At 45.4% G+C, this 27,395-nt stretch overlaps 1 protein-coding gene across 2 annotated transcripts; it reads right to left on the reverse strand.

Moving 5' to 3' along the window:
* Nucleotides 1-1,389: 1,389 nt before the first annotated feature.
* On the reverse strand, nt 1,390-10,106 carry LOC125520905 (phosphatidate phosphatase PAH1). 2 transcript variants are annotated; one of them, XM_048685956.1, is made up of 11 exons: nt 9,974-10,106; nt 6,694-9,070; nt 6,034-6,614; nt 5,875-5,948; nt 4,698-4,782; nt 4,495-4,581; nt 4,248-4,320; nt 4,021-4,064; nt 3,044-3,172; nt 2,861-2,959; nt 1,390-1,946 (listed from the first exon to the last, which is right to left on the reverse strand). In XM_048685956.1, the coding sequence occupies exons 2-11, from the start codon at nt 8,993-8,995 to the stop codon at nt 1,890-1,892; spliced, it is 3,531 nt and encodes a 1,176-aa protein (XP_048541913.1). In that variant the 5' UTR covers nt 8,996-9,070; nt 9,974-10,106; the 3' UTR covers nt 1,390-1,889. The 2 variants fall into 2 exon arrangements, with proteins under 2 accessions (XP_048541913.1, XP_048541905.1); XM_048685948.1 differs by lacking the exon at nt 9,974-10,106 and adding an exon at nt 9,192-9,418.
* Nucleotides 10,107-27,395: the final 17,289 nt, after the last annotated feature.

Below are 27,395 nucleotides of genomic sequence, written 5' to 3' on the forward strand. Positions count from 1 at the left end.
CACACCACCCTCTTTATTCCCCGCTACCACACTCCATTTCCATCTACGAGCTAGTAGCGCACTAAGCAAAAGTCCATTGAATCGCTTAAAAAATCGCAACGTTAACATCGTCTCCCCAGCCCCAAAGTCGCAACTCAAGGAGGAAAGGGGAAAAAAATATGACAGCGCTGTGCAAAGACGCTTGCTAGTCGCAGCAGTGATCCAGCCGGTTGGATTAGGGAGATTAGTAGGTCTCCGGTCAACGGCCGAGCCTCCGGGGTTTAGGGTGGCTGAAAGGGGGGCGCTCGCCACTTGCGCGCCGCAGCCGGCCTCTCCGGCCGGCCGGCGGTGGTTTGAACGTGGAAGATTCGTGCTGATGGATTAAACTAAGGGGTGTTTGGTTCAGGGACTTTTTAATCCCAAAAACTAGAAAAAAATTCTTAAAAGGTTTCTAGAAACCAAACAGGAGGGACTTTTTCTATAGGGATTAGAAAAAGACTCTACTGAAGAGTCTTTTTTGATTAGTCCCTGGGACTAGAAAAGATCCTAGGACTTTTGAACCAAACACCACCTAAGCTAAGCCAAGCCACGCAAAGCAGAGCATCCCGCGATGGATTAAAGGTCAAAGCACCTTTGCTAGGCTCACTCTCATGACCCCCGGGAAGATTTGCACCGCAGCTTTAACTATCCCGCGCCTTGTCGCCTAGCTTTTACATGCGTGCGAGAATGAGCATATGTGGTAGCAGTAGCAGTAGTTGGTTCGGTTTGGTCACGGCCGCACGTTTCGTGTTGCGATCCCTGCACGGTACATTTGTCGCGTGGAGCAGTCGCGTTTTTCTTGACCGTCTGCGTGATGGTTCCCCGTCCGTGCGACCTGACCTGGCAAGGGACAGTGCGGTTGCTTTGAGTTGGACAAGTAGACAGATGGGACTTGCCTGCCCTTGCGTGTTGCCAAAACGTTAAGCTCGTCTACCGTAAAAGGAGTGGAAAGGATGGCGGTCTCAGAGCTCGAGGTTAAAAGCTTCTCTTTTCTGTTCCTCTCCGTCTCCCGCCTCCGGCAACTCTGGGGCCCTTCTATCACCAAATGCCAAGGAAAGAAAGCTTCCCAGATTGTTCGGCTTTGGCTGTCAATGTCATGAAAACATTCAGAAGTATGTGATGAGCTCTGAAGGTCAGGCTGCTCTGCTCGGGCACATACGCACCCCATCAGAGTTCCCACTTCCCAGAGAACCGATGGTGCTAAAAGTTTCTTCTCGAAATAGTCTTTCACCCCGTTTTATATACACCGATATTGCTCTGTAAAAGTTTATTCTTCGCCATTTGGCAATTGTCAGCAGAGTTACGACCACGAGATGGGAAATTGTACCATACTACAATATCATTAGGTATCACCTCCATGCACATGCGACGTTTACAGAAAAATGCAGTCGTATTTATATCCCATATACAACAACATACAGCGTGATAGACAGTTTTCTGTTCCCTGTTGCTTTCCAGTAATGTACCACGAGTAATCTAACTGACAGATGAGCTACATCACAGCCTAGAGCTACGAGAACACGGAAAGCAACACAGGCTAGCAGCTGCTGATAACAGATTACTAACAGGCTCGGCGGGCTACCTCGTTGCGAATTGAGATGCCGGCACAGCAGCGATAAGTTTCAACGACGGCTATGACGATCAGATCACTACCTAAAAGATGAATGATCGTGATAGAGCTGCGTCGGGGCAAGGAAAATCGAGCTTCTGCAACAACGGCGATCAAAACAGTCCATCTGGAAAACTCACCAGATGCTTTACAGGTTGGGCAGAATTCTGCTGTGGCGATTGAGAACTAGCATACACGAGCTTGCCGGTCATGCTGTCCGCAGACTCTACTTGCGTCTACTGCTGTACTTGTCAAAACTACTCTACAAATCAATGTCTGGCAGCGGCACCTTCCAATAATTCCAGGAGTTGTAGTCTTCCTGCACAGCATTATAATCGATGGTCAGAAACCAAAATAAACAGTACTCGCTGTTCTAAAAAGTAGTGATCTAAACTATCTTATAAAAGTTTACAGAGGGAGTACTATGTATCACTTGAATGGTAAAACACCATGAGTAAGTGTACTGCTATCATTCTGGTTGCTCTCGAAAGAATAATCAATAGGCATGTCTACATCTTACAGCAGAAGAACGTTCAAGTTCTTGATAATATAGAAGAGAAAGAAAAGATAAACATGCCCCTGCCTCAGTGTAGCTAATCTTCTGAGTGTAGTTTGCACGTAGACAAGTCTAGTGCATTTTATCTCTATGTGACCTTTTATCGCTGTTTGGAAAAATCATTGTAACTGACTGTACTACTGTGTAAGCATCGGTGCCAAGTTCAAACATGTAGTTAGAAAACTGTTCCCTGATAATTGCAATTTTTATGATTAAAAAATATCCTTACGGTTCCCTTTCATGAGGAATATCCGTATAATTTGATGGCTATTAAAAATTAATACACAAGACAAAACAACATTATCCAAACTCTCAACTGGCAAAATGTACTAGGTAAAAGACGAGTCTAGAAGTAGCAAAATGAAATGGATAGAAACTATTAAGGTCTGAGTAATACCCAGCATACGTGAATTTGTTGTTGTGTATTTGATAATTGTTACTTGTTCCTAACTACTCCCTCCGTCCCAAAATAAGTGTCTCAACCTTAGTACAACTTTGTACTAAAGTTAGTACAAAGTTGAGACACTTATTTTGGGACGGAGGGACTATAACACTGTTCCACTATGTCTGGAACCACTGCAAAACACTACTCCACTATGTCTGGAGTAACTAGCATAGTTCAGATGAATGCAAAAAAAAAACAAAAAAAACTAGCAGAGTAAAGAATGGCCACTGACCTGCTCAACCAAAGTTGTTGGAGGGAACATGTCATTGACAAGGGTATGCAAGGAGGTATAGGACTTCACATCAACTGAACTATTGATGGCCACTTCACCCTGCATGCCAACAAGATGTGACTTAGGAGGCAATCACACATCGAGCACAACATTAATGACTTCGACTTAGTGTAATTGAGATACCTTGGGGTTGATGATAAAAATCTTGCCTTTCGAAATTCCCATCTTTTTGTATGTAAGCTCGTCAGTGTCTCTGTTGCCAAATCCAGCATAAAATGGATTGTAGTCGGAAGGAAAAAGTGCTTTAATGTCCTGTCAAAGAATAAAAATAGAAGATGTCAAAAGCCTGTGGCCTTATGTGCCTAAAATTATGCCCCAGCCTTCACAAGAGAATTTAGGAGCCAATCCCATGAAAAACCTTAGTTAATCAACCAAGCTTAGGGCTCCTTTGATTCAACGGAATTGCATAGGATTTTTGGAGGATTTAAACCCTTAGGAATTTTTCCTGTGATGCTCGTTTGATTCGTAGGATTGGCATCCTTAGGAATTTTTCCATATGATCCATTTGTACTACATTTTGGAGGAAAATTTCCATCCACTCAAACCTCTTTGTAGAATTCCTTTGTTTTTCCTAATGCTATCAAACATTCTTTCAAATCCTGTAGGATACTATGGGACATGTCACCCTATTCCTGCATTTTTCCTATTCCTTCATTTTGACAATCCTGTGAATCAAAGAGGCCCTTATTATTTGTTTGTGTATTACTCCCTATGTTCCTAAATATAAAGTCTTTCTAGAGATTCCACTATGGACTACATACAGAGCAAAATGAGTGAATCCACACATAAGTACGTCTATATACATCCGTATGTAGTCCGCATTGAAATCTCTAAAAAGACTTACATTTAGGAACAGAGGGAGTAGAAGGGTAAGATCCCATGGGAGAATAAACAGGCATGGGCCAATATATGACCTTAATTCCATAGAAATTGCAAATCCAGAAAAATCATAAAGTCACATTTTTTATACTTTCATTATTACTCACTCCGCAAACTAATATAAGAGCGTTTGGATCACTACTTTAGTGATCTAAACACTCTTATATTTCTTTACAGAGGTGCTAAGCAAGCAAACTTAGGAAGCTGATTCTGACAGTTACCTCCAGACAGGCAATCTTGAACTCATGTGGTGCTCTTCGTATAACTGAGAAAAACAGAGGAACCATTAGAAGATGCTAAAAAATAATTTTATATTGCAGTCAAAGAAGAAAATATTTTATCATTAATAGCAAATTTTCGGTGGTCAATCAGAGGGTCTACAGATCATCCGGTAGAGTTAAGTGAATCCAAATGGCAAATTAATTTGCTAAAATCATAATCACGTTACCTTCTCGGTAGAGCGAAGGGAACAATCCATCGGGCGAAATTACAACAGGTCCATTAGGCATTACTTTCCCATCCTGCAAAATTGTAAAAGTATGGTTGAGTACATAACAAACTCAATAGAAAATACTAGCAATATAAAATAGACATCTATTAGATAATCGATGCAGTTATACCACATATATGATCAAATCACTACGAGTTGAATAGAAGGGACAGAAGGAAACAACAAATGGCAACAGCTAATTTACCTGTTTTAGATTGAAGAGGAAGTTTTTTGTCAGATATGCCTGGACAATGGCTCTAGCGCTAAGGAATATCAGTTGATAACCATTTTCCTGGATAGAAAACAGAAGACTCATCAGAAACGTACGTGGCGTATGTGCTCAAAACTGGGTACAATCTCATCCAAATATAAAATCCTGAAACAAAATCTCAAAATTGTGTATCACACCTTTATTGCAGAAAAGAGTCGAGCAACACCAGACTGACTCCAATCTCGTCCGACTAAAGGCATGACCTGGCCCAAGACATCAGACCTGAAATGTAACCCACTCACATTCAGCTGTTGTGATAATTTACAGCAAAAGTTCATGTACAGAGCTCTAGAATGCAAAGGGAAATGGTGCAGCAAGCTGGAAATTCATTGGATGGAGCTAAGGTTTAATTCAGTCAGTGCATGGCAGCATTGTCCACTGAAATTTTCGGTTGAGCTGAGAAGGAAATTTGCTGGACATGTGTGACCAAGAAAGTACATGCAATTTATTTCCTGATAATCCAACTTAAGAGAGAAACAATTGATTACAATCACTAGTTTTCAAACAAAATGAGCATGGCGCCTTGAACTCAAAATGAAAGAGATAAACTTTGCCATTTAAATCTATGCCCGAGTTATTTTGCAAAGCACTATTGCAGTGATTGAGAGACAGATGTTGGCTAATTTTACCAATTGCTGACCTAATATTCACATGTACCAGACCATGTATGATGATAGAAATCGTTCCAACTAAGATGCAAAGAGTGTCATCCAAGGCCTAATGGTGCCAATGGGAAGTTTTGCCACCATTTTAACATATCACAAAGTGAGCATAGTGCCTAAAGGTTACAAGAAATGAATAACCTCAATATTAATAGAAAAGGTTCAGCTTAGACGGCACATAGTTTGTACCTAGAATTACATGTAATAAATCTAGAAGCAAAACAACTCATTGACTCATTCAATTTAACATCCAAAGATGTAGATGCTTAAACTAGCAGCTTCTTTGTTCTCCAAATACTCTGCTTAGATTCTATGAGACCACAATTCAAAATAAAGTACTACAAATTTCATTTGTGAACAAGCAAATTGTTTGAATCTAGTACAAGGCGGATCCATCTTTCAATCAATATTGCCGTGAACATGAAGTGAGATAAAATAAGAATACCACATGGCAACATTTAATATCACGAAATTATTGTATATACAGCAGTCCATTATTTGGCTGGAAAATTATGCTAGTTTGATATAACAATTACAGTTTGATGAGACACTATGAGCCTATGACAGATGAGCGGCTGAAATATTTTGTTCCACAATACTAAGCTGACAAGTGACAACTGATAACTATATGAAAGTGAACTACAAACTTTACCTTGTGATGGTTCCATCCACGTCGGATATAACAATTTTTGCATTCCATTTCCACACGTAGATATGTGCATCAACCTAGCAAAAATAATAAATATGAATATAAAGATCCCTGAAATAACAATAGGAAATGATTAATTAAGCAAAAAGAGGCATGAACCACCTGCTGCTTCCCAAAAACTCTGGTGCAGAAGCTAAAGGTGACAATGTTTTGTCCCTCCTTAAGATTTAGAGATGCCACCTGTTCGCTAGTGGGAATTAAAGTCCGCACAAATTGCTTTCTTGGTGACTGGTCTTTATTGTTGGCTGGGGCTTGCTCATCCATAGGACTTAAGACTGTCTCTGTGTCAAGAAAAATATCCTCAGAAGAATCACTATTACTGCGTTGAAGAGATCTTGATATCCTAAATGGAATAGGCCACAGCCTCCATCTCCGGCTTGGGGACAACCCAAGAGAATCATCTCTCGAATTGGGTGTTTCTTGGCGTTCAACTGGAATAGCATCGATAGGTTCTACACAGAAGTCTGGACCAAATACAGCCTTCCCAAGAACAACATGAGAAACTTTACTCCATGTGAAATAGTTACAGCCAATTCTGACAATAAGGTTTGCATTTTTTATTATTGATGGTCCAGACAATTTGAAATCCTCCTCAGGGACAAGATGTTGTTGGAACACCTCATCAGCAGATGTTTGGCCCATTCCTGGCCGTAGCAAGTGCCCACACAGAGAAATCTCAAAGCCTGCCAGTATAAATCAAAGAAAAACTATGAGACCTTATCTTATAAAAAAGAGATACATTGCTGACTGACATGTGCTTACCCAAACCCTTCTGTAATTGGGGGTGCTCTTCTTTATTTATTTCCTCTTCAGCAGTTGGGTTCTCCGGAATGCTTCCTAATTTGTCTCTGTCACTGCTTGGGGACATTCGCAAGCGATCAGATTTACAAGCTCCAATATTAGAAGGGGTGGTATCTTTCCTCCTTTCATCAGAACCCCCTTCACAGGACAAGTCAGCTGCCTTGCCATAGACAGGAGAGCAGTCTTCGCTGCGTGTTATATTATCATCTGAAGTAACTGACGAAACATCCACTTCCTCTATATGCTTTAATTGATTGGATTGATCACAGTGCGCAGTTTCACTTCGATCTTCTCCCAGATCTATGTCAATATCGGAACGGATACTCAGACTAAGCTCAGAATCCCTCTGGTGATCAAATTCAGGTGAAAAGAGTTCAGTTCCTGAATCTCCATCATCTTGTGATGTCAAATCCAAGCAACTTCTGAAAGTATCAAATCTGCTAAAACTAGCCTGAATATTCTCATTGCTTTCATCACAAATTTCGTCGGACTTAGATGGGGATTCGCATGCCTCATCATTCTGAACCTCATCTTCATTGGTCAAGGGTTGAGAACCCTCATCATTGTTCTCCAAGATATCAAGGGACACTTCTTTATTGGGCAAGAGTGGATCAACCTCAGCGTTGCTCCCTGAAATATCATTAGCCTCATCTTCCACATTCAGCATTTGATAATTCGGACCATTGTTCCCTGACTGTGATAAACCCTGAACCTCATCCTCAATAATCCAATTGCTGGCATCACAAACCTTGCCTGCCTTGGATGGGGACTTGCAGGCCTCATTGTTCTGAACCAGTGGAATATCAGAAGTCTCATCTTCATTGGTCAATGGTTGAGAACCCTCATCATTGTTCTCCAAGATATCAAGGGACTCTTCTTTATTGGGCAAGATTGGATCAACCTCAGCGTTGCTCCCTGAAATATCATTAGCCTCATCTTCCACATTCAGCGTTTGATAATCCGGACCATTGTTCCCTGACTGTGATAAACCCTTCACCTCATCCTCAATAATCTCATTGTTGGCATCACAAACCTTGCCTGCCATGGATGGGGACTTGCAGGCCTCATTGCTCTGAACCAGTGGAATATCACAAGTCTCATCTTCATTGGTCAATGGTTGATAAGCATCATCATTGTTCACCGACACATCAAGGGCTTCATCTTTATTGGGAAAGGGTTGATAGCCCTCACCATTGTTCCCTGAAACTTCATGAACTCCATCTTCCATGACCAAAGGTTGATAATTCAGACCGTTGTTCTCTGATCGTGACACACTCTGAACCTCATCTTCATTGGTCAATGCAACACAGTTGCTCTGAACCAGTGGAATGTCACAAGTCTTGTCTTCATTGGTCAATGGTTGATAAGCATCATCATTGTTCACCGACACATCAAGAGCATTGGTCAATGCAACACAGGTCTGGCCTTCATTAACAGAGACATGGAGGCTTTCATGTGCATTAACTGGGATGTCATGTGACCCATCCTTCAAAATTGACACCTCCCGAAGCTCCTCCAAAGCCTCTGATGGATGTTCAGAATCAAACTTAACCTTTTCCTGTGATATGTATAAACCATCCAAAATGCCAGATTCCCACACCTCGCCACCGCGGCTGAGATCGCCACTCGAGCTCTCCCCAGGCCCCAAATGGAACTGGGGGTCACTTAGTTGCACATCCTCCATATTCTCCTCAGTTGAAGAAATGGGAGCAGTTAGAACACACCCGTTCACACTAACCAAAAGCATCTCTGAATTGCCCCCACCCCCACCAGCTTGATTTGCCAAATCCTCTGCCTCCTCCAACTTGGAATAGCCATATGAATCAAACTCCTCTCCATTTTGTACCTCCTGATCCTCATTCAACTCTGGGCCGACCAACTGGCTGTAAAGTTCCCCGTCACTCTTACTACGCAGAGGAGTTTCAGGCTCGCTCGTAGCTTCTTCTGCAGCGGTCTCGGAGTCCTCACCACCAGGCACGAGCTCCCGCATGAAGTATGCCTGGCCAGAGTTGTCGAGCAGCATGTGGAAGCTGGCGTCCACGCCATTGACGGCGATGGTGACGACCTTCTCGTTACGCTTGAGAACACCCTGGAACTTGCCAAAGCGGACATACCAGGGCGTGCTGCGGTAGGAGCCGTCGGGCTGCTCAACGACGATGATGTCGACGGCGCCGCCGAAAGGGTGGAAGGGCGTGGCAACGGAGTACATGCCCTGCGAGAGGACACGCCCCACCCCGCGCCCCACCATCCCCACCACGTCCATCTCTGCACGAGCCCTCGATCGCACGCATCAAACACTCGGCGATCCGCTCGATTCGTCCAATCGCTTCATCAATTTCTGCAATCAAATGAACACAAAGCATGAGATTGTATCCGTACTCCCCCGCGCAGCAAACAAATCAACTCGACCAGAACAGAACTCTCGTAACAATCCAAGCAAGTTAGGGTTCGCCACCAACCGAGGGAAAATCAATCCGAGCCCGGGTACGGACAGATCTCGACTCCACGCCAGGTCAGGTCAGTGGAGCGGGCGAGGACGTGGGCGATACCTCCGAGGTGGCGCGCGTGCTTGGGTGGAACAAAGGCGGCGGAAGGTCAATTGAGGCTGTGGGGGACGGAAGGGGGGAGGGGAGGAGAAGAGGCCGGGCCGGAGTGGGGGTGTTTTCCAGAGAAGTTTCCCGAGCTGTTCTCGCAGGATATTACGGAAAAATATAGACGTGTCGGGCCTTTTTTTTTGCAGTTTCTCTTCAGTCATTTGGTATTATTTCGTGATATAATTGCTGGTAATATTGGCATTTGAATTCGAACTTCCAAGTGTCCTGAGATCTGCTGGAACATTATCGCGACAGATTACCATTAGTGAAAAAACTCGTGCTGCCGTGAGCTGACTCATGAAGATGTTCAAACAGAAACCTGCTTAAAAAAACAAGCAGAAAATGTCCAAAAACCTGCGGGCATTTTCCAGACCTCGGTTACCCAGATTAATACTGTAGCCCGCATGCCCATCATCGATTCCCAGGCGAGGCAAAACCCACAGACCCCCCGATTCCCAAGCCCAGAAGAGCAGTCGCCTCCTTCCTCCGGCAGGGAAAGCTCCGCGAAACTTACGCCGCGAGCAGTAAAACCGGGACGCGAAGTTTCCTTCCCGGATGAAAAAGGGGACGGAAACAAATGCCAAATCGAACTGGATCCAAATCAACTAGTAGTAATCGGAGAGGGAGCGCGCAGGGCGGGGACTCACCGCGACTGGGCTCGGCCGCTCGCCGCTCCTCTCAGGCGGGCCCGTTCGTTCGTTGGGGGGGCCTTCGCGTCGGCTCCGGAGGGGTCGCTCGCGCCGGCGTCGCGGGTCGCTGGGGGGGGGGGGGGGGGGGGGGGGGGGGGGGGGGCGAATTGGGGGGAGACCGACGGGGGGTGAAAAGGGGAAGGGGATAGGCGGGCGTTGAGAGCCGCATTTATAAGTGAGCCCGTCCTCCGCACGCGGAGCGCACGTGGGCCGTCGCGGCCCGCCTCGCCACATGAGCGCTGCTCGGTGTGGGATGACATGTGGGGGCACGCGGGTGTCGGGGACCACGTGTCATTGAGAGGTATATGCGGACTGGTGGGCGCGGAGGAATGAACGAACATGTCGCCACGTCGCGCAGAGATCGTTGCAGGCAGAGAGTGATCGCCCGAGCTGCCTCAGTTGTCGTCCGCGTCCTCATTTTAAAATCCGAATCATGAGATGCGTTGCTGAAGAACGGGACGTGAGAAATTCTGAGCGTGAGAGGCTGTCACGGTGGGCCAGGCAGGAGTTACGCCGCCGCAGGGCCCACCTGGCATGGTGTTGAAGGCTTTTTCGTCGCAGGAATAGTTGGTTGCTGGGCGTAGTAAAGCCTGTGATGGCGTTGTCTTTTCTTGTTGCCTAAGCCTAACCGCATCCACCTAACCTATTTATTGTACCTGTGTATAGCAGCGTACTGGGGAAAGAAAATGGAATAGCAACCCTACCCTTCACCGATCGCGCCGTTGACTGGCAGTTTGACGTAGCATCAAAATTGCGAATTCTGGCTAAAATGTGCAAGTTACGAGCGCATGCTCATTTGACCGAGAAAGGCATTTTCGGTACCAATCTCGGGAGAGGGGCATTTTCGGTACATTGCCGTACCTTTAACAGCCCCGAGCGTCGACGTGTGGTGTGCGTCCGTACGTACGTGATCCATGCGCGGGGGCAAACGAAACGATGGCGTGCGGATCTTTGCCAGCCACCACTTGACAAGCGCGGTTATCCGGGCGAATATGCCTGCGTGCCTGGTGGCCTCCAGAACGTACCGCCCGGTTGCTTTCCTCCCATCCATCTCGTGCGTGCGTGCGTGCGTGCACCGTCATTCCCCTTCCATTTTCGGGCCATTCCGCCGGTGGTCTCTGCGGCTGCTGCTGTGCGATAGTACTCTACGCGCGCGGTGCCTTGTGGCGTGAAGCGAACGCGTTCGGGTATACACGATTTGGTCTGCGTTTCCAGAAGCTCTTGGCAAGTTGGGGTGAAGGGTGCGGCGCTGCATCGTATCGCCGCGGACCAGCCACGGCCACACGACCGCCGGGTCGGGTGGATAGACGAGACGGTGGTAGGATCCAACAATGACTCAGGAATGATCAGGACGCACGAGGGCCAAACAAACGAGATGGGACCGCCGCGCGCGCGCGCAGCCCGGCCGGGCGACGCATGACGGGGCACCACGGCAACCGGCGTGGCGTACGACTGTACAATACAAAGAGCGTGCGTGCGGTGGCGGTTGGCAGAGGCAGGCAGGAAAGTAGAACCCTTTGCTGCGACGCATGCCCGCCGTTGGTTACTTCTCGCCGTTTTCTGCTTACAAGTTGAGGCTTTTATCCAGTGTTCAGAGGAACAAGCGACCAAATTCGGTATAAAAGAAAAAGGCTAGGCATTCGTGTGATGTCTTCTTTTCCTGGCATTCTCGTGTGAGTGTGACATGTTCGTTACACGAAACCGTGAGACGGGTGAGCATTCTCACGCCTTGCCCAACTAAAAGGTTTTTTATGAGAAAAAAATCAGCGTTCGTTCATCTACCTGTCCAGGCCATGTGCTCGTTTCTCTGCAGGTACAATACAACCGGAACCGGCTCCTTGACGTGCTGCAAAGGCGGCGAAGATACAGTGCTCCATTGTGTAAAATCATTGAGGCAAGTCAGAGAGCTAAGCGAGCACTGTAGCTAGAATAGTAGCTTCTTACCGTAGATAAACGAGGGTTTAAATCACTGTTCATGCGCCTGCAGCGAAGCAAGGTCAGGGGACTGTACCTCTCCCTGCCTTTTTTCTTTTTGAAACAAGGATTTGCCATTTTCATTGATTGAGGCAAGGTTTAAGACAAATGACCGCAAAGCGGGAGACAAATAACTACTCTCACAGCATTACAATGCTCAAGTGGGTGGCACCGGCAATAGCCCAAAGATGAGCCTCCTCTGTTATCTTCGCGACGAGCAACATCGTCGTAGCGGCGGTGTTACGAAAAACCCTTGCATTACGATCTTTCCAAATCTCCCAAGACATAAGTATGAACAAGGAAGCGATAGCCTTTCTCTGATCTCCAAAGCAAGGCAAACTTCTGAATATGCTCTGTGGTGAGCCCATGGTGGGTATCAATCTGACTAACCCAATAATTGTTGAGAGAGCTTTTTGGACCGAGGAAGATTTCTTTTTTGAGAGGTCAAATATCTTTGGAGCAATATCTTTAGGTTTCATGCCGCCGAGCCAAGATGATTCCCAGAATTTTGTCTTACATCCATCTCCAACACTAGTTGTGGTGGCTGCCGCAAAAAGGTCTCTATCATCATCATTGCACGGTGTTCATGTCCCAACCCAACCCAGGTCTTGGGAGGGGGGGTGTCAGCCCATTCATACCAAAGCCATCGAAGTCGAAGGGCGGTAGAAAACTTCTCAAGGTTGAGGATTCCCAAACCACCAAGGATCTTGGGCTTGCAGATGAGTTCCCGGTTGCCCTTGCATTTTCCACTGGTCACCTTATCACAGCCCTCCCAAAGATAGGCACGCCGCAAGTTATTAATCTTCTTCCTCACTTCCACCGGCAATTCCAGGGGCGCAATATGATATATAGCAATGGCAGTAAGCACTGCCTTGACCAAGACAACACGGTGTCATGCTTTTGTCACGACAGATATCCTCATGGGAGAACTAAGTTGTGAGGCCATTGTTGATAGGTGAAAGCTTTGACAGGGTTGATCGGAAACTAGAGACGTGGGTTTACCCAGGTTCAACCCCTCACCATGGAGGTAATAGACTACTCCTACTTGATTGCTATTAATGATGATGATCTTGATTACAAGGGTGTTGTAATGCTACCAATGACTCGAGAGATTCTAACGTGTCCTCAGTGTTGGGGAACGTTGCATGAAAATTAAAAAAATTCCTATGAAACACCCAAGATCTATCTATGGAGATGCAATGCAACGAGAGGGGAGTGTGTCTACATACCCTTGTAGACCGAAAGCATTAGCGTCGTAGTGCTGTTGATGTAGCCGTACTCTTCATGATCCAATCGTGATCCAATCTGATCTTGTACTGCACATGCGGCACCTCCCAGTTTAGCACACGTACGGCTCGTCGGCGTCCTCTCCTTCTTGATCCAGCGAGCGAGGGAGATGAGGTAGATGAGATTTGAACCAACACGACGGCGTGGTGGTGGTGGCAACGGAATTCCGGCAGAGCTTTGCCAAGCACATACCGGTGAAACGTGGGAGGAGTAGGGAGAGGTAACGGGCAAGGGTCAAAGGGGGGCTGCCCCCAACGACTCCCTACCTTTATATAGGCGTGGAGGGGGCTGGTGGCTTGCCCTCCAGGCCCCTAGGGTCGTTGGCCAAGGGGGAGGATAGAAATCCCTCCTTTCCTTCCCCACCGATCGCTAGGGATCCTGATCTTATCCCTTCGAGATATGATAATATTCCTTTTAAGGGAGGATCTTGGTGCGCCTAGGCCAGAGGTGTGGGGACTTTCCCCACTACCCACACTCATGTCTATGGTTAGGAAACCTTAACCATCTTTGATCAACGAGCTAGTCTAGTATAGGCTTACTAGGGACACGGTGTTGTTTATGTATTCACACATGTCTTTAAGTTTTCGATCAATACAATTCTAGCATGAATAATAAACATTTATCATGAATGGGAAATATGGTAATAACCATTTTATTATTGAATCTAGGGCATATTTCCAACAGTCTCCCACTTGCACTAGAGCCAATAATCTAGTTCACATCACCATGTGATTAACACCCAATGAGTTCTGGGGTTTGATCATGTTTTGCTTGTGAGAGAGGTTTTAGTCAACGGGTCTGCAACATACAGATCCGTGTGTACTTTGCAAATCTCTATGTCATACTATAGATGCTGCTACCATGCTCCATTGGAGCTATTCCAAATGACTACTCCACTATACGTGTCCGGTTTGCAACTCAGAGTCATCCAGATCAGTATCAAAGCTTGCATCGTCGTAACCCTTTACGACGAACTCTTTATCACTTGCATAACCGAGAAACATTTCCTTAGTGCTCTTTAGGTACCTAAGGATAATCTTGACCGCTGTCCGGTGATCCACTCCTGGATCACTCTTGTACCTCCTAGCCAGACTCATGGCAAGGCACACATTAGATATGGTACACATCACGGCATATATTATACAACCTATGGCTGAGGCATAGAGGATGACTTTCATCCGTTCTCTTTCTTCTGTCGTGGTCGAGCCTTGAGTCTTACTCAACTTCACACCTTACAACTCAAGCAATAACTCCTTCTTTGACTGATCCATTTTGAACTCCTTCAAAATCTTGTCTATGTATGCTCTATGTGAAAGTCTTAGTAGGCGTCTTGATCTATCTCTACAGATCTTGATGCCCAATATGTAAGCAGCTTTACCTAGGTCTTCCTTCGAAAAACTCATTTCAAACAACCCTTTATGCTTTCCAGAAATTCCACATCATTTCCAATCAACTATATGTCATTGATGTCGCTTGAACTACGTTGGTATTTCCCCAAAGAGAAAGGGATGATGCAGCACAACTACAGTAGGTATTTCCCTCTGTTATGAAACTAAGGTATCAATACAGTAGGAGAACCAAGCAACACTATGTAAACGGTACCTGCACACAAAGAACAAATACTTGCAACCCGACGCGTATGAGGGGTTGTCAATCCCTACCGGGTAACGGCACCAGAAATTGTCAAGTTGACGGGAGGATAATTTGTGGTAGATTGGATAAATAGCTCTTGATACAACGCGAAATAAAATAAGTAATAACAAAGTACATCAAGGCATTTTAGGGTTTTTGGAATAATAGATCTGGAAATAAAAGCGAAAAAATAGATCTCATAGCAAATATGATAGAGAATAGACCCGGGGGACGTAGATTTCACTAGTGCCTTCTCTCAAGAAAATAGCACACGGTGGGTAAACAAATTACTGTTGGGAAATTGATAGAAGATTGAATAATTATGAGGATATCCAAGGAAATGATCAATATATAGGCATCGCGTTCAAGATTAGTAGACCGACTCCTGCCAGCATCTACTACTATTACTCCACACATCGACCGCTATCCAGCATGCATCTAGTGAAGGAAATATGCCCTAGAGGCAATAATAAAGTTGTTATTTATATTTCCTTATATCATGATAAATGTTTATTATTCATGCTAGAATTTTATTAACCGGAAACTTAGTACATGTGTGAATACATAGACAAACAGAGTGTCCCTAGTATGCCTCTACTTGACTAGCTCGTTAATCAAAGATGGTTAAGTTTCCTGACCATAGACATGTGTTGTCATTTGATGAACGGGATCGCATCATTAGAGAATGATGTGATGGATAAGACCCATTCGTTAGCTTATCATAATGATCGTTTAGTTTTATTGCTAGTGCTTTCTTCATGACTTATACATATTCCTCTGACTATGAGATTATGCATCTCCCGAATACCGGAGGAACACCTTGTGTGCTATCAAACGTCACAACGTAACTGGGTGATTATAGAGATGATCTACAGGTGTCTCTGAAGGTTTTGTTGAGTTGGCACAAATCAAGATTAGGATTTTTCACTCCGTGTATCGGAGAGGTATCTCTGGGCCCTCTCGGTAATGCACATCACTATAAGCCTTGCAAGCAATGTGACTAATGAGTTAGTTGCGGGATGATGCATTATGGAACGAGTAAAGAGACTTGTCAGTAACGAGGTTGAACTAGGTATGATGATACCGACGATCGAATCTCGGGCAAGTAACATACCGATGACGAAGGGAATAACGTATGTTGTTATGCGGTTCGACTGATAAAGATCTTCGTAGAATATGTAGGAACCAATATGAGCATCCAGGTTCCGCTATTGGTTATTGACCAGAGATGTGTCTCGGTCATGTCTACATAGTTCTCGAACCCGTAGGGTCCACACGCTTAACGTTAGATGCCAATTTGTATTATGAGTTATGTGTTTTGGTGGCCGAAGTTTGTTCAGAGTCCCGGATGAGATCACAGACACGACGAGGAGTCTAGAAATGGTCGAGAGGTAAAGATTGATATATTGGAAGGTTATATTCGGACATCGGAATGGTTCCGAGTGATTCAGGTTTTTTTTCGAAGTACCGAAGGGTTACCGGACCCCCCCCCCCCCAAGGAAGTGTTGGGCCAACATGGGCCTAAGGGAGAGAGAGGGAAGCCCACGAGGGGTGGTCATGCGCCCCCCTCCTAGGGATTCCGAATAGGACGAGGAGGAGGGGGCGGCGCTGTTGGAAATATGCCCTAGAGGCAATAATAAAATGGTTATTATTATATTTCCTTCTTCATGATAGTTGTCTATTGTTCATGCTATAATTTTATTAACCGGAAACCGTAATACATGTGTGAATACATAGACTGTTGGGGAACGTAGTAATTTCAAAAAAATTCCTACGCACACGCAAGATCATGGTGATGCATAGCAACGAGAGGGGAGAGTGTTGTCTACGTACCCTCATAGACCGATAGCGGAAGCGTTATGACAACACGGTTGATGTAGTCGTACGTATTCACGGCCCGACCGATCAAGCACTGAAACTATGGCACCTCCGAGTTCTAGCACACGTTCAGCTCGATGACGATCCCCGGACTCTGATCCAGCAAAGTTTTTCGGGGAAGAGTTCCGTCATCACGACGGCGTGGTGACGATCTTGATGTTCTACCGTCGCAGGGCTTCGCCTAAGCACCGCTACAATATTATCGAGGAGTATGGTGGAGGGGGGCACCGCACACGGCTAAGAGAACGATCACGAAGATCAACTTGTGTGTCTATGGGGTGCCCCTGCCCCCGTATATAAAGGAGTGGATGAGGGGAGGGCCGGCCCTCTCTATGGCGCGCCCTAGGGGAGTCCTACTTCCACCGGGAGTAGGATTCCCCCTTTCCTAGTACAACTAGGAGTCCTTCCAAGTAGTAGGAGTAGGAGACAAGGAAGGGGAAGAGGGAAGAGAAGGAAGGAGCGGGCGCCGCCCCTCCCCCTAGTCCAATTCGGACTAGTCAATGAGGGGGGGGGGGCGCGGCCTGCTCTCTCTCTCTCCTAAAGCCCAATAAGGCCCATATACTTCTTCCCCCGTATTCCCGTAACTCCCTGGTACTTCGAAAAATACCCGAATCACTCGGAACCTTTCCAATGTCCGAATATAGTCATCCAATATATCGATCTTTACGTCTCGACCATTTCGAGACTCCTCGTCATGTCCCCGATCTCATCCGGGACTCCGAACTCCTTTGGTATATCAAAACTCATAAACTCATAATATAACTGTCATCGAAACCTTAAGCGTGCGGACCCTAAGGGTTCGAGAACAATGTAGACATGACCGAGACATGTCTCTGGTCAATAACCAATAGCGGAACCTGGATGCTCATATTGGCTCCCACATATTCTACGAAGATCTTTATCGGTCAGACCGCATAACAACATACGTTGTTCCCTTTGTCATCGGTATGTTACTTGCCCGAGATTCGATCATCGGTATCTTAATACCTAGTTCAATCTCGTTACCGGCAAGTCTCTTTACTCGTTTCATAATACATCACCTCGCAACTAACTCATTAGTTGCAATGCTTGCAAGGCTTATGTGATGTGCATTACCGAGAGGGCCCAGAGATACCTCTCCGACAATCGGAGTGACAAATCCTAATCTCGAAATACGCCAACCCAACATGTACCTTTGGAGACACCTGTAGAGCTCCTTTATAATCACCCAGTTACATTGTGACGTTTGGTAGCAATAATCTCATAGTCGTAGGAACATGTATAAGTCATGAAGAAAGCAATAGCAACATACTAAACGATCGGGTGCTAAGCTAATGGAATGGGTCATGTCAATCACATCATTCTCCTAATGATGTGATCCCATTAATCAAATGACAACACATGTCTATGGTTAGGAAACATAACCATCTTCGATCAACGAGCTAGTCAAGTAGAGGCATACTAGTGACGTTTAGTTTGTCTATGTATTCACACAAGTATTATGTTTCCGGTTAATACAATTCTAGCATGAATAATAAACATTTATCATGAAATAAGGAAATAAATAATAACTTTATTATTGCCTCTAGGGCATATTTCCTTCATAGACCACAACATGTCCCTAGTAATCCCCTAGTTGACTAGCTCGTTGATCAATAGATGGTTATGGTTTCCTGACCATGGACATTGGATGTCGTTGATAACGGGATCACATCATTAGGAGAATGATGTGATGGACAAGACCCAATCCTAAGCATAGCACAAGATCATGTAGTTCGTTTGCTAGAGCTTTTCTAATGTCAAGTATCATTTCCTTATACCATGATATTGTGCAACTCACGGATACCATAGGAGTGATTTGGGTGTATCAAACGTCACAACGTAACTGGGTGGATATAAAGGTGCACTACAGGTATCTCCGAAAGTGTCTGTTGGGTTGGCACGAATCGAGACTGGGATTTGTCACTCCGTATGACGGAGAGGTATCTTTGGGCCCACTCGGTAATGCATCATCATAATGAGCTCAATGTGACTAAGGAGTTAGCCACGGGATCATGCGTTACGTAACGAGTAAAGAGACTTGTCGGTAATGAGATTGAACGAGGTATGGGGATACCAACGATCGAATCTCGGGCAAGTAACATACCGATGGACAAAGCGAACCGTATACGGGATTGATTGAATCCTCGACATCGTGGTTCATCTAATGAGATCATCATGGAACATGTGGGAGCCAACATGGGTATCCAGATCCTGCTGTTGGTTATTGGTCGGAGAGATGTCTCGGTCATGTCTGCATGGTTCCCTAACCCGTAGGGTCTACACACTTAAGGTTCGGTGATGCTAGAGTTGTAATGGGAATAGTATGTGGTTATCGAAGGTTGTTAGGAGTCCTAGATGACTTCCCGGACGTGATGAGGAACTCCAGAATGGTCTGGAGGTGAAGATCGATATATTGGACGAAGGGTATGTTGGGGATCGTAGCAGAAATTTAAAATTTTCTACGCATCACCAAGATCAATCTATGGAGTCATCTAGCAACGAGAGTGAGAGGAGTGCATCTACATACCCTTGTAGATCGCGAGCGGAAGCGTTCAAGAGAACGGGGTTGATGGAGTCGTACTCGACGTGATCCAAATAACCGATGATCCTAGCGCCGAACGGACGGCACCTCCGCGTTCAACACACGTATGGAGCGGAGACGTCTCCCGCGCCTTGATCCAGCAAGGAGGAGGGAGAGGTTGAGGAAGAGAGCTCCAACAACAGCACGACGACGTGGTGGTGGTGGAGCGGCAGTACTCCGGCAGGGCTTCGCCGAGCTCTTAACGGAGGAGGAGAGGTGTTGGGGAGGGGAGGGGCTGCGCCTTTGATGTGGTGTGCAGCCCTCCCCTTGCCCCTCTATTTATAGGGGAAGGAGGAAGGGGTCCGGCCCCCTCTAGATGAGATCTAGAGGGGGGGCGGCGGCCAAGGGGGTGGCTTGCCCCCTAAGCAAGGGGGCGCCCCCTCTAGGGTTTCCCCCCAACCCTAGGCGCATGGGCCCAAGGGGGGGATGCGCCCAGCCCACTTGGGGCTGGTTCCCTTTCCTCTACGGCCCATGAGGCCCTCCGAGAGAGGTGGCCCCTCCCGGTGGCCCTGGTACAATACCGATATGCCCCCGAACCTTTCTGGTGACCGTATGACAACTTCCTATATATAAATCTTCACCTCCGGACCATTCCGGAACTCCTCGTGACGTCCGGGATCTCATCCGGTACTCCGAACAACATTCGGTGATCACATACAAGTCTTCCTAATAACCCTAGCGTCATCGAACCTTAAGTGTGTAGACCCTACGGGTTCGGGAACCAGGCAGACATGGCCGAGACAACTCTCCGGCCAATAACCAACAGCGGGATCTGGATACCCATGTTGGCTCCCACATGTTCCACGATGATCTCATCGGATGAACCACGAAGTCGAGGATTCAAGCAATCCTGTATACAATTCCCTTTGTCAATCGGTACGTTACTTGCCCGAGATTCGATCGTCGGTATCTCAATACCTCGTTCAATCTCGTTACCGGCAAGTCACTTTACTCATTCCGTAACACATCATCCCGTGACCAACCCTTAGTCACATTGAGCTCATTACGATGATGTCTTACCGAGTGGGCCCAGAGATACCTCTTCGTCATACGGAGTGACAAATCCCAGTCTCGATTCGTGCCAACCCAACAGACACTTTCGGAGATACACGTAGTGCACCTTTATAGTCACCTAGTTACGTTGTGACGTTTGGCACACCCAAAGTATTCCTACAGTATCCGGGAGTTGCACAATCTCATGGTCTAAGGAAAAGATACTTGACATTAGAAAAGCTTTAGCAGACGAACTACACGATCTTGCGCTATGCTTAGGATTGGGTCTTGTCCATCACATCATTCTCCTAATGATGTGATCCCGTTATCAATGACATCCAATGTCCATGGTCAGGAAACCGTAACCATCTATTGATCAACGATCTAGTCAACTAGAGGCTCACTAGGGACATGTTGTGGTCTATGTATTCACACATGTATTACGATTTCCGGATAACACAATTATAGCATGAACAATAGACAATTATCATGAACAAGGAAATATAATAATAACCATTTTATTATTGCCTCTAGGGCATATTTCCAACAGTCTCCCACTTGCACTAGAGTCAATAATCTAGTTACATTGTGATGAATCGAACACCCATAGAGTTCTGGTGTTGATCATGTTTTGCTCGAGGAAGAGGTTTAGTCAACGGATCTGCGACATTCAGGTCTGTATGCACTTTACAAATATCTATGTCTCCATTTTGAACATTTTCACGAATGGAGTTGAAGCGACGCTTGATATGCCTGGTCTTCCTGTGAAACCTGGGCTCCTTGGCAAGGGCAATAGCTCCAGTGTTGTCACAGAAGAGAGTCATCGGGCCCGACGCATTGGGAATAACTCCTAGGTCGGTAATGAACTCCTTTATCCAGATTGCTTCTTGTGCTGCCTCCGAGGCTGCCATGTACTCCGCTTCACATGTAGATCCCGTCACGATGCTTTGCTTGCAACTGCACCAGCTGACTGCTCCACCATTCAAAATATACATGTATCAAGTTTGTGACTTAGAGTCATCCAGATCTGTGTCGAAGCTCGCATCGACGTAACCCTTTACGACGAGCTCTTCGTCACCTCCATAAACGAGAAACATATCCTTAGTCCTCTTCAGGTACTTCAAGATATTCTTGCCCGCTGTCCAGTGTTCCATGCCGGGATTACTTTGATACCTTCCTACCAAACTTACGTCGAGGTTTACATCAGGTCTGGTACACTGCATGGCATACATGATAGACCCTATGGCCGAGGCATAGGGGACGACACTCATCTTTTCTCTATCTTCTGCCGTGGTCGAGCATTGAGCCGTGCTCAATCTCATACCTTGCAATACATGCAAGAACCCCTTCTTGGACTGATCCATATTGAACTTCTTTAATATCTTGTCAAGGTACGTACTTTGTGAAAGACCAATGAGGCGTCTCGATCTATCTCTATAGATCTTGATGCCTAATATATAAGCAGCTTCTCCAAGGTCCTTCATCGAAAAACACTTGTTCAAGTAGGCCTTTATGCTTTCCAAGAATTCTATATCATTTCCCATCAATAGTATGTTATCCACATATAATATGAGAAACGCTACAGAGCTCCCACTCACTTTCTTGTAAACACAGGCTTCTCCATAAGTCTGCGTAAACCCAAACGCTTTGATCATCTCATCAAATCGAATGTTCCAACTCTGAGATGCTTGCACCAGCCCATAGATTGAGCGTTGAGCTTGCACACCTTGTCAGCATTCTTAGGATCGACAAAACCTTTCGGCTGCATCATATACAATTCTTCCTTAAGGAATCCATTAAGGAATGCCGTTTTGACATCCATTTGCCATATCTCATAATCATAGAATGTGGCAATTGCTAACATGATTCGGACGGACTTTAGCTTCGCTACGGGTGAGAAATTCTCATCGTAGTCAACCCCTTGAACTTGTCGATAACCCTTAGCGACAAGCCGAGCCTTATAGATGGTCACATTACCATCTGCGTCTATCTTCTTCTTAAAGATCCATTTATTTTCTAGGGACATTTACATCTATGTCCCTAATTTGCGCCCACTCTCAGATTTACCCCTAATTTCAAAGCCTGCTCAAATTTGCCCCTCCGCCGTTAGGTGCACTTACAGAAACGCTCTTCTGTGTCGTTACCGTCTGGTCAAAGCAGGTCAAAGTCGGTCAAAGGGCTTTGACCGTCCTGAAAAAAATAGCAAAAAAAATTCTAAAAAATCTAAAAATTTGTGGGATCAAAGATACCCAGGCTCACAAGGTGCATGCAAAATTTCGTGCTGTTTGGACATTCCAGGAGCTCGTGTCAAAGGGAAAGTAATAAATATGTAAGCTTGTGAACAGTAAATTCAAAAAAATACCAAGGAAATTCGAAAAAAATATGAAATTGGTTGGCATCAAAGAGGCTCGGGTCTGCAAGCTGCGTGCAAATTTTTGTTGTGTTTGGACGTTGGAGGGGCTTGTGGAGAAAAAAAACAAAATTTGGCTCGGGAAAAAACTTGGGAAAAATAACTATTTTGTTTTTTCCTGCTATAGCTCCTCGCATGTCATTTGATCACCAAAACTTTCAAGCACCTTGTGCACCCAAGCCTCATTGATGCCAAAAAATTTCATTTTTTTTGAGTTTTCTTGCTATTTTATTTCAAATTTACTGTTCACAAGCATGCACATTAGCTGTTTTTCCTCGCCACGAACTCCTGGAATGTCCAAATAGCACAAAAATTTGCACACACCTTGCGCACATGAGTATCTTCGATCTCAATTTTTTTTAGATTTTTTAGAATTTGTTTGCTATTTTTTTCAGGATGGTCAAAGCTGTTTGACCAGATGGTAACGGCGGGGAAGGACATTTCTATAAGGGCACCTAACGGTGGAGGGGAAAATTTGAGCAGGCTTTTGAATTAGGGGTATATCTGATTAGGTGGTTCGAGTTAGGGACAGAAATGGAAATGGCCCTATTTTATATGGCTCGTCGATCATCGGGCAAGTCAGTCAAAGTCCATACTTCGTTTTCATACATGGATCCTATCTCGGATTTCATGGCCTCCAGCCATTTGTCGGAATCTGGGTCCGCCATTGCTTCTTCATAGTTCGAAGGTTCACCATTGTCTAACAACATGATTTCCAGGACAGGGTTGCCGTACCACTCTGGTGTGGAATGTGTCCTTGTGGACCTACGAAGTTCAGTAGCAACTTGATCTGAAGTTTCATGATCATCATCATCAACTTCCTCTCTAGTTGGTGCAGGCACGTCAGAAACATTTTCTTGAGCTGCGCCACTCTCCGGTTCAAGAGGCAATACTTCATCAAGTTCTACTTTCCTCCCACTTACTTCTTTCGAGAGAAACTCTTTCTCTAGGAAGGATCCATTCTTGGCAACAAAGATCTTGCCTTCGGATCTGAGGTAGAAGGTATACCCAATAGTTTCTTTAGGGTATCCTATGAAGACGCATTTTTTCGATTTGGGTTCGAGCTTTTCAGGTTGAAGTTTCTTGACATAAGCATCGCATCCCCAAACTTTCAGAAACAACAGCTTAGGTTTCTTACCAACCACAATTCATACGGTGTCGTCTCAATGGATTTCGACGGAGCCCTATTTAAAGTCAATGCGGCAGTCTCCATAGCATAACCCCGAAATGATAGCGGTAGATCGGCAAGAGACATCATAGATTGCACCATATCCAATAGGGTGCGATTATGACGTTCGGACACACCATTACGCTGAGGTGTTCCAGGCGGCGTGAGTTGTGAAACTATTCCACATTTCCTTAAGTGCGTGCCAAATTCGTGACTCAAATATTCTCCCCCACGATCTGATCGCAAGAACTTGATTTTCCTGTCACGTTGATTCTCAACCTCACTCTGAAATTCCTTGAACTTTTCAAAGGTCTCAGACTTGTGTTTCATTAAGTAGACATACCCATATCTACTCAAGTCATCAGTGAGGGTGAGAACATAACGATAGCCACCGCGAGCCTCAACACTCATTGGACCGCACACATCAGTATGTATGATTTCCAATAAGTTGGTTGCTCGCTCCATTGTTCCGGAGAACAGAGTCTTGGTCATTTTGCCCATGAGGCATGGTTCGCACGTGTCAAATGATTCATAATCAAGAGACTCCAAAAGTCCATCTGCATGGAGTTTCTTCATGCGTTTGACACCAATGTGACCAAGGCGGCAGTGCCACAAGTATGTGGGACTATCATTATCAACCTTACATCTTTTGGCATTCACACTATGAATATGTGTAACATCACGTTCGAGATTAAATAAGAATAAATCATTGACCAGCGGGGCATGACCATAAAACATGTCTCTCATATAAATAGAACAACCATTATTCTCAGATTTAAATGAGTAGCCATCTTGCATTAAACGAGATCCAGATACAATGTTCATGCTCAAAGCTGGTACTAAATAACATTTATTGAGGTTTAAAACTAATCCTATAGGTAAATGCAGAGGTAGCATTCTGACGGCGATCACATCGACCTTGGAACCATTCCCGACGCGCATCGTCACCTCGTCCTTCGCCAATCTCCGTTTATTCCACAATTCCTGTTTTGAGTTACAAATATGAGCAACTGCACCGGTATCAAATACCCAGGAGCTACTACGAGCGTTGGTTAGGTACACATCAATAACATGTATATCACATATACCTTTGGCATTGCCGACCTTCTTATCCGCTAAGTACTTGGGGCAGTTCTGCTTCCAGTGATCGTTTCCCTTGCAATAAAAGCACTCAGTCTCAGGCTTGGGTCCATTCTTTGGCTTCTTCCCGGCAGCTTGCTTATCGGGCGCGGCAACTCCCTTGCCGTCCTTCTTGAAGTTCTTTTTACCCTTGCCTTTCTTGAACTTAGTGGTTTTATTCACCATCAACACTTGATGTTCCTTTTTGATTTCCACCTCCGCTGATTTCAGCATTGAATATACCTCGGGAATGGTCTTTTCCATCCCCTGCATATTGAAGTTCATCACAAAGCTCTTGTAGCTAGGTGGGAGTGACTGAAGGATTCTGTCAACGACCGCATCATCCGAGAGATTAACTCCCAGCTGAGACAAGCGGTTGTGCAACCCAGACATTTTGAGTATGTGCTCGCTGACAGAACTATTCTCCTCCATCTTACAACTGTAGAACTTGTTGGAGACTTCATATCTCTCGACCCGGGCATGAGCTTGGAAAACCATTTTCAGCTCTTGGAACATCTCATATGCTCCGTGTTTCTTAAAACGCTTTTGGAGCCCCTGTTCTAAGCTGTAAAGCATGCCGCACTGAACCAGGGAGTAATCATCACTACGCGTCTACCAAGCATTCATAACGTCTTGTTCTGCAGGGAAAACAGGTGCTTCACCTAGCGGTGCATCAAGGACATATGCTTTCCTGGCAGCTACGAGGACAATCCTCAGGTTACAGACCCAGTCCGTGTAGTTGCTGCCATCGTCTTTCAGCTTGGTTTTCTCTAGGAACGCATTGAAGTTGAGGGAAACATTAGTGTGGGCCATTTGATCTACAAGACATATTGGAAAGATTTTTAGACTATGTTCATGATAATTAAGTTCATCTGATCCAATTATTTAATGAACTCCCACTCAGATAGACATCCCTCTAGTCATCTGAGTGATACATGATCCGAGTCAACTAGGCCGTGTCCGATCATCACGTGAGACGGACTAGTCATCATCGGTGAACATTTTCATGTTGATCGTATCTTCTATACGACTCATGTTCGACCTTTCGGTCTTCCGTGTTCCGAGGCCATGTCTGTACATGCTAGGCTCGTCAAGTCAACCTAAGTGTATTGCGTGTGTAAATCTGGCTTACACCTGTTGTATGCGAACGTTAGAACCTATCACACCTGATCATCACGTGGTGCTTCGGAACAATGGACCTTAGCAACGGTGCATAGTTAGGGGGAACACTTTCTTGAAATTACTGCGAGGGATCATCTTATTTATGCTACCGTCGTTCTAAGCAAATAAGATGTAAAACATGATAAACATCACATGCAATCAAATAGTGACATGATATGGCCAATATCATTTTGCTCCTTTTGATCTCCATCTTCGGGGCGCCATGATCATCATCGTCACCGGCATGAGACCATGACCTCCTTCATCATGATCTCCATCATCGTGTCTTCATGAAGTTGTCTCGCCAACTATTACTTCTACTACTATGGCTAACGGTTAGCGATAAAGTAAAGTAATTACATGACGTTTATGTTGACACGCAGGTCATAAATAAATTAAGACAACTCCTATGGCTCCTGCCGGTTGTCATACTCATCGACATGCAAGTCGTGATTCCTATTACAAGAACACGATCAATCTCATACATCACATATATCATTCATCACATCCTTTTGGCCATATCACATCACACGGCATATGCTGCAAAAACAAGCTAGACGTCCTCTAGTTGTTGTTGCAAGTTTTACGTGGCTGCTATAGGTTTCTAGCAAGAACATTTCTTACCTACGCCAAAACCACAACGTGATATGCCAATTTCTATTTACCCTTCATAAGGACCCTTTTCATCGAATCCGATCCGAGTAAAGTGGGAGAGACAGACACCCGCTAGCCACCTTATGCAACTAGTGCATGTCAGTCGGTGGAACCAGTCTCACGTAAGCGTACGTGTAAGGTCGGTCCGGGCCGCTTCATCCCATGATGCCGCCGAATCAAGATAAGACTAGTAACGGCAAGTAAATTGGCAAAATCGACGCCCACAACAACTTGGGTTCCACTCGTGCATAGAAACTACGCATAGACCTAGCTCATGATGCCACTGTTGGGGATCGTAGCAAAAATTTAAAATTTTCTACGCATCACCAAGATCAATCTATGGAGTCATCTAGCAACGAGAGTGAAAGGAGTGCATCTACATACCCTTGTAGATCGCGAGCGAAAGCATTCAAGAGAACGGGGTTGATGGAGTCGTACTCGACGTGATCCAAATCACCGATGATCCTAGCGCCGAATGGACGGCACCTCCGCGTTCAACACA

The sequence above is a fragment of the Triticum urartu genome, chromosome 1 (genome assembly GCF_003073215.2).
Source record: "Triticum urartu cultivar G1812 chromosome 1, Tu2.1, whole genome shotgun sequence".
In the NCBI taxonomy this organism is placed as follows: Eukaryota; Viridiplantae; Streptophyta; class Magnoliopsida; order Poales; family Poaceae; genus Triticum; species Triticum urartu.

Bases quoted from the DNA above. Each gene is read 5' to 3' on its own strand.
- LOC125520905 (XM_048685956.1), bottom strand. From the start codon at position 8,995: ATGGACGTGGTGGGGATGGTGGGGCGCGGGGTGGGGCGTGTCCTCTCG. The intron at 6,615-6,693 runs GTAAGCACATGT...TTATACTGGCAG, and splicing joins CCAATTACAGAAGGGTTTGG to GCTTTGAGATTTCTCTGTGT. The intron at 3,173-4,020 runs GTAACTGTCAGA...ATTCTTTGACAG, and splicing joins TCAAGATTGCCTGTCTGGAG to GACATTAAAGCACTTTTTCC.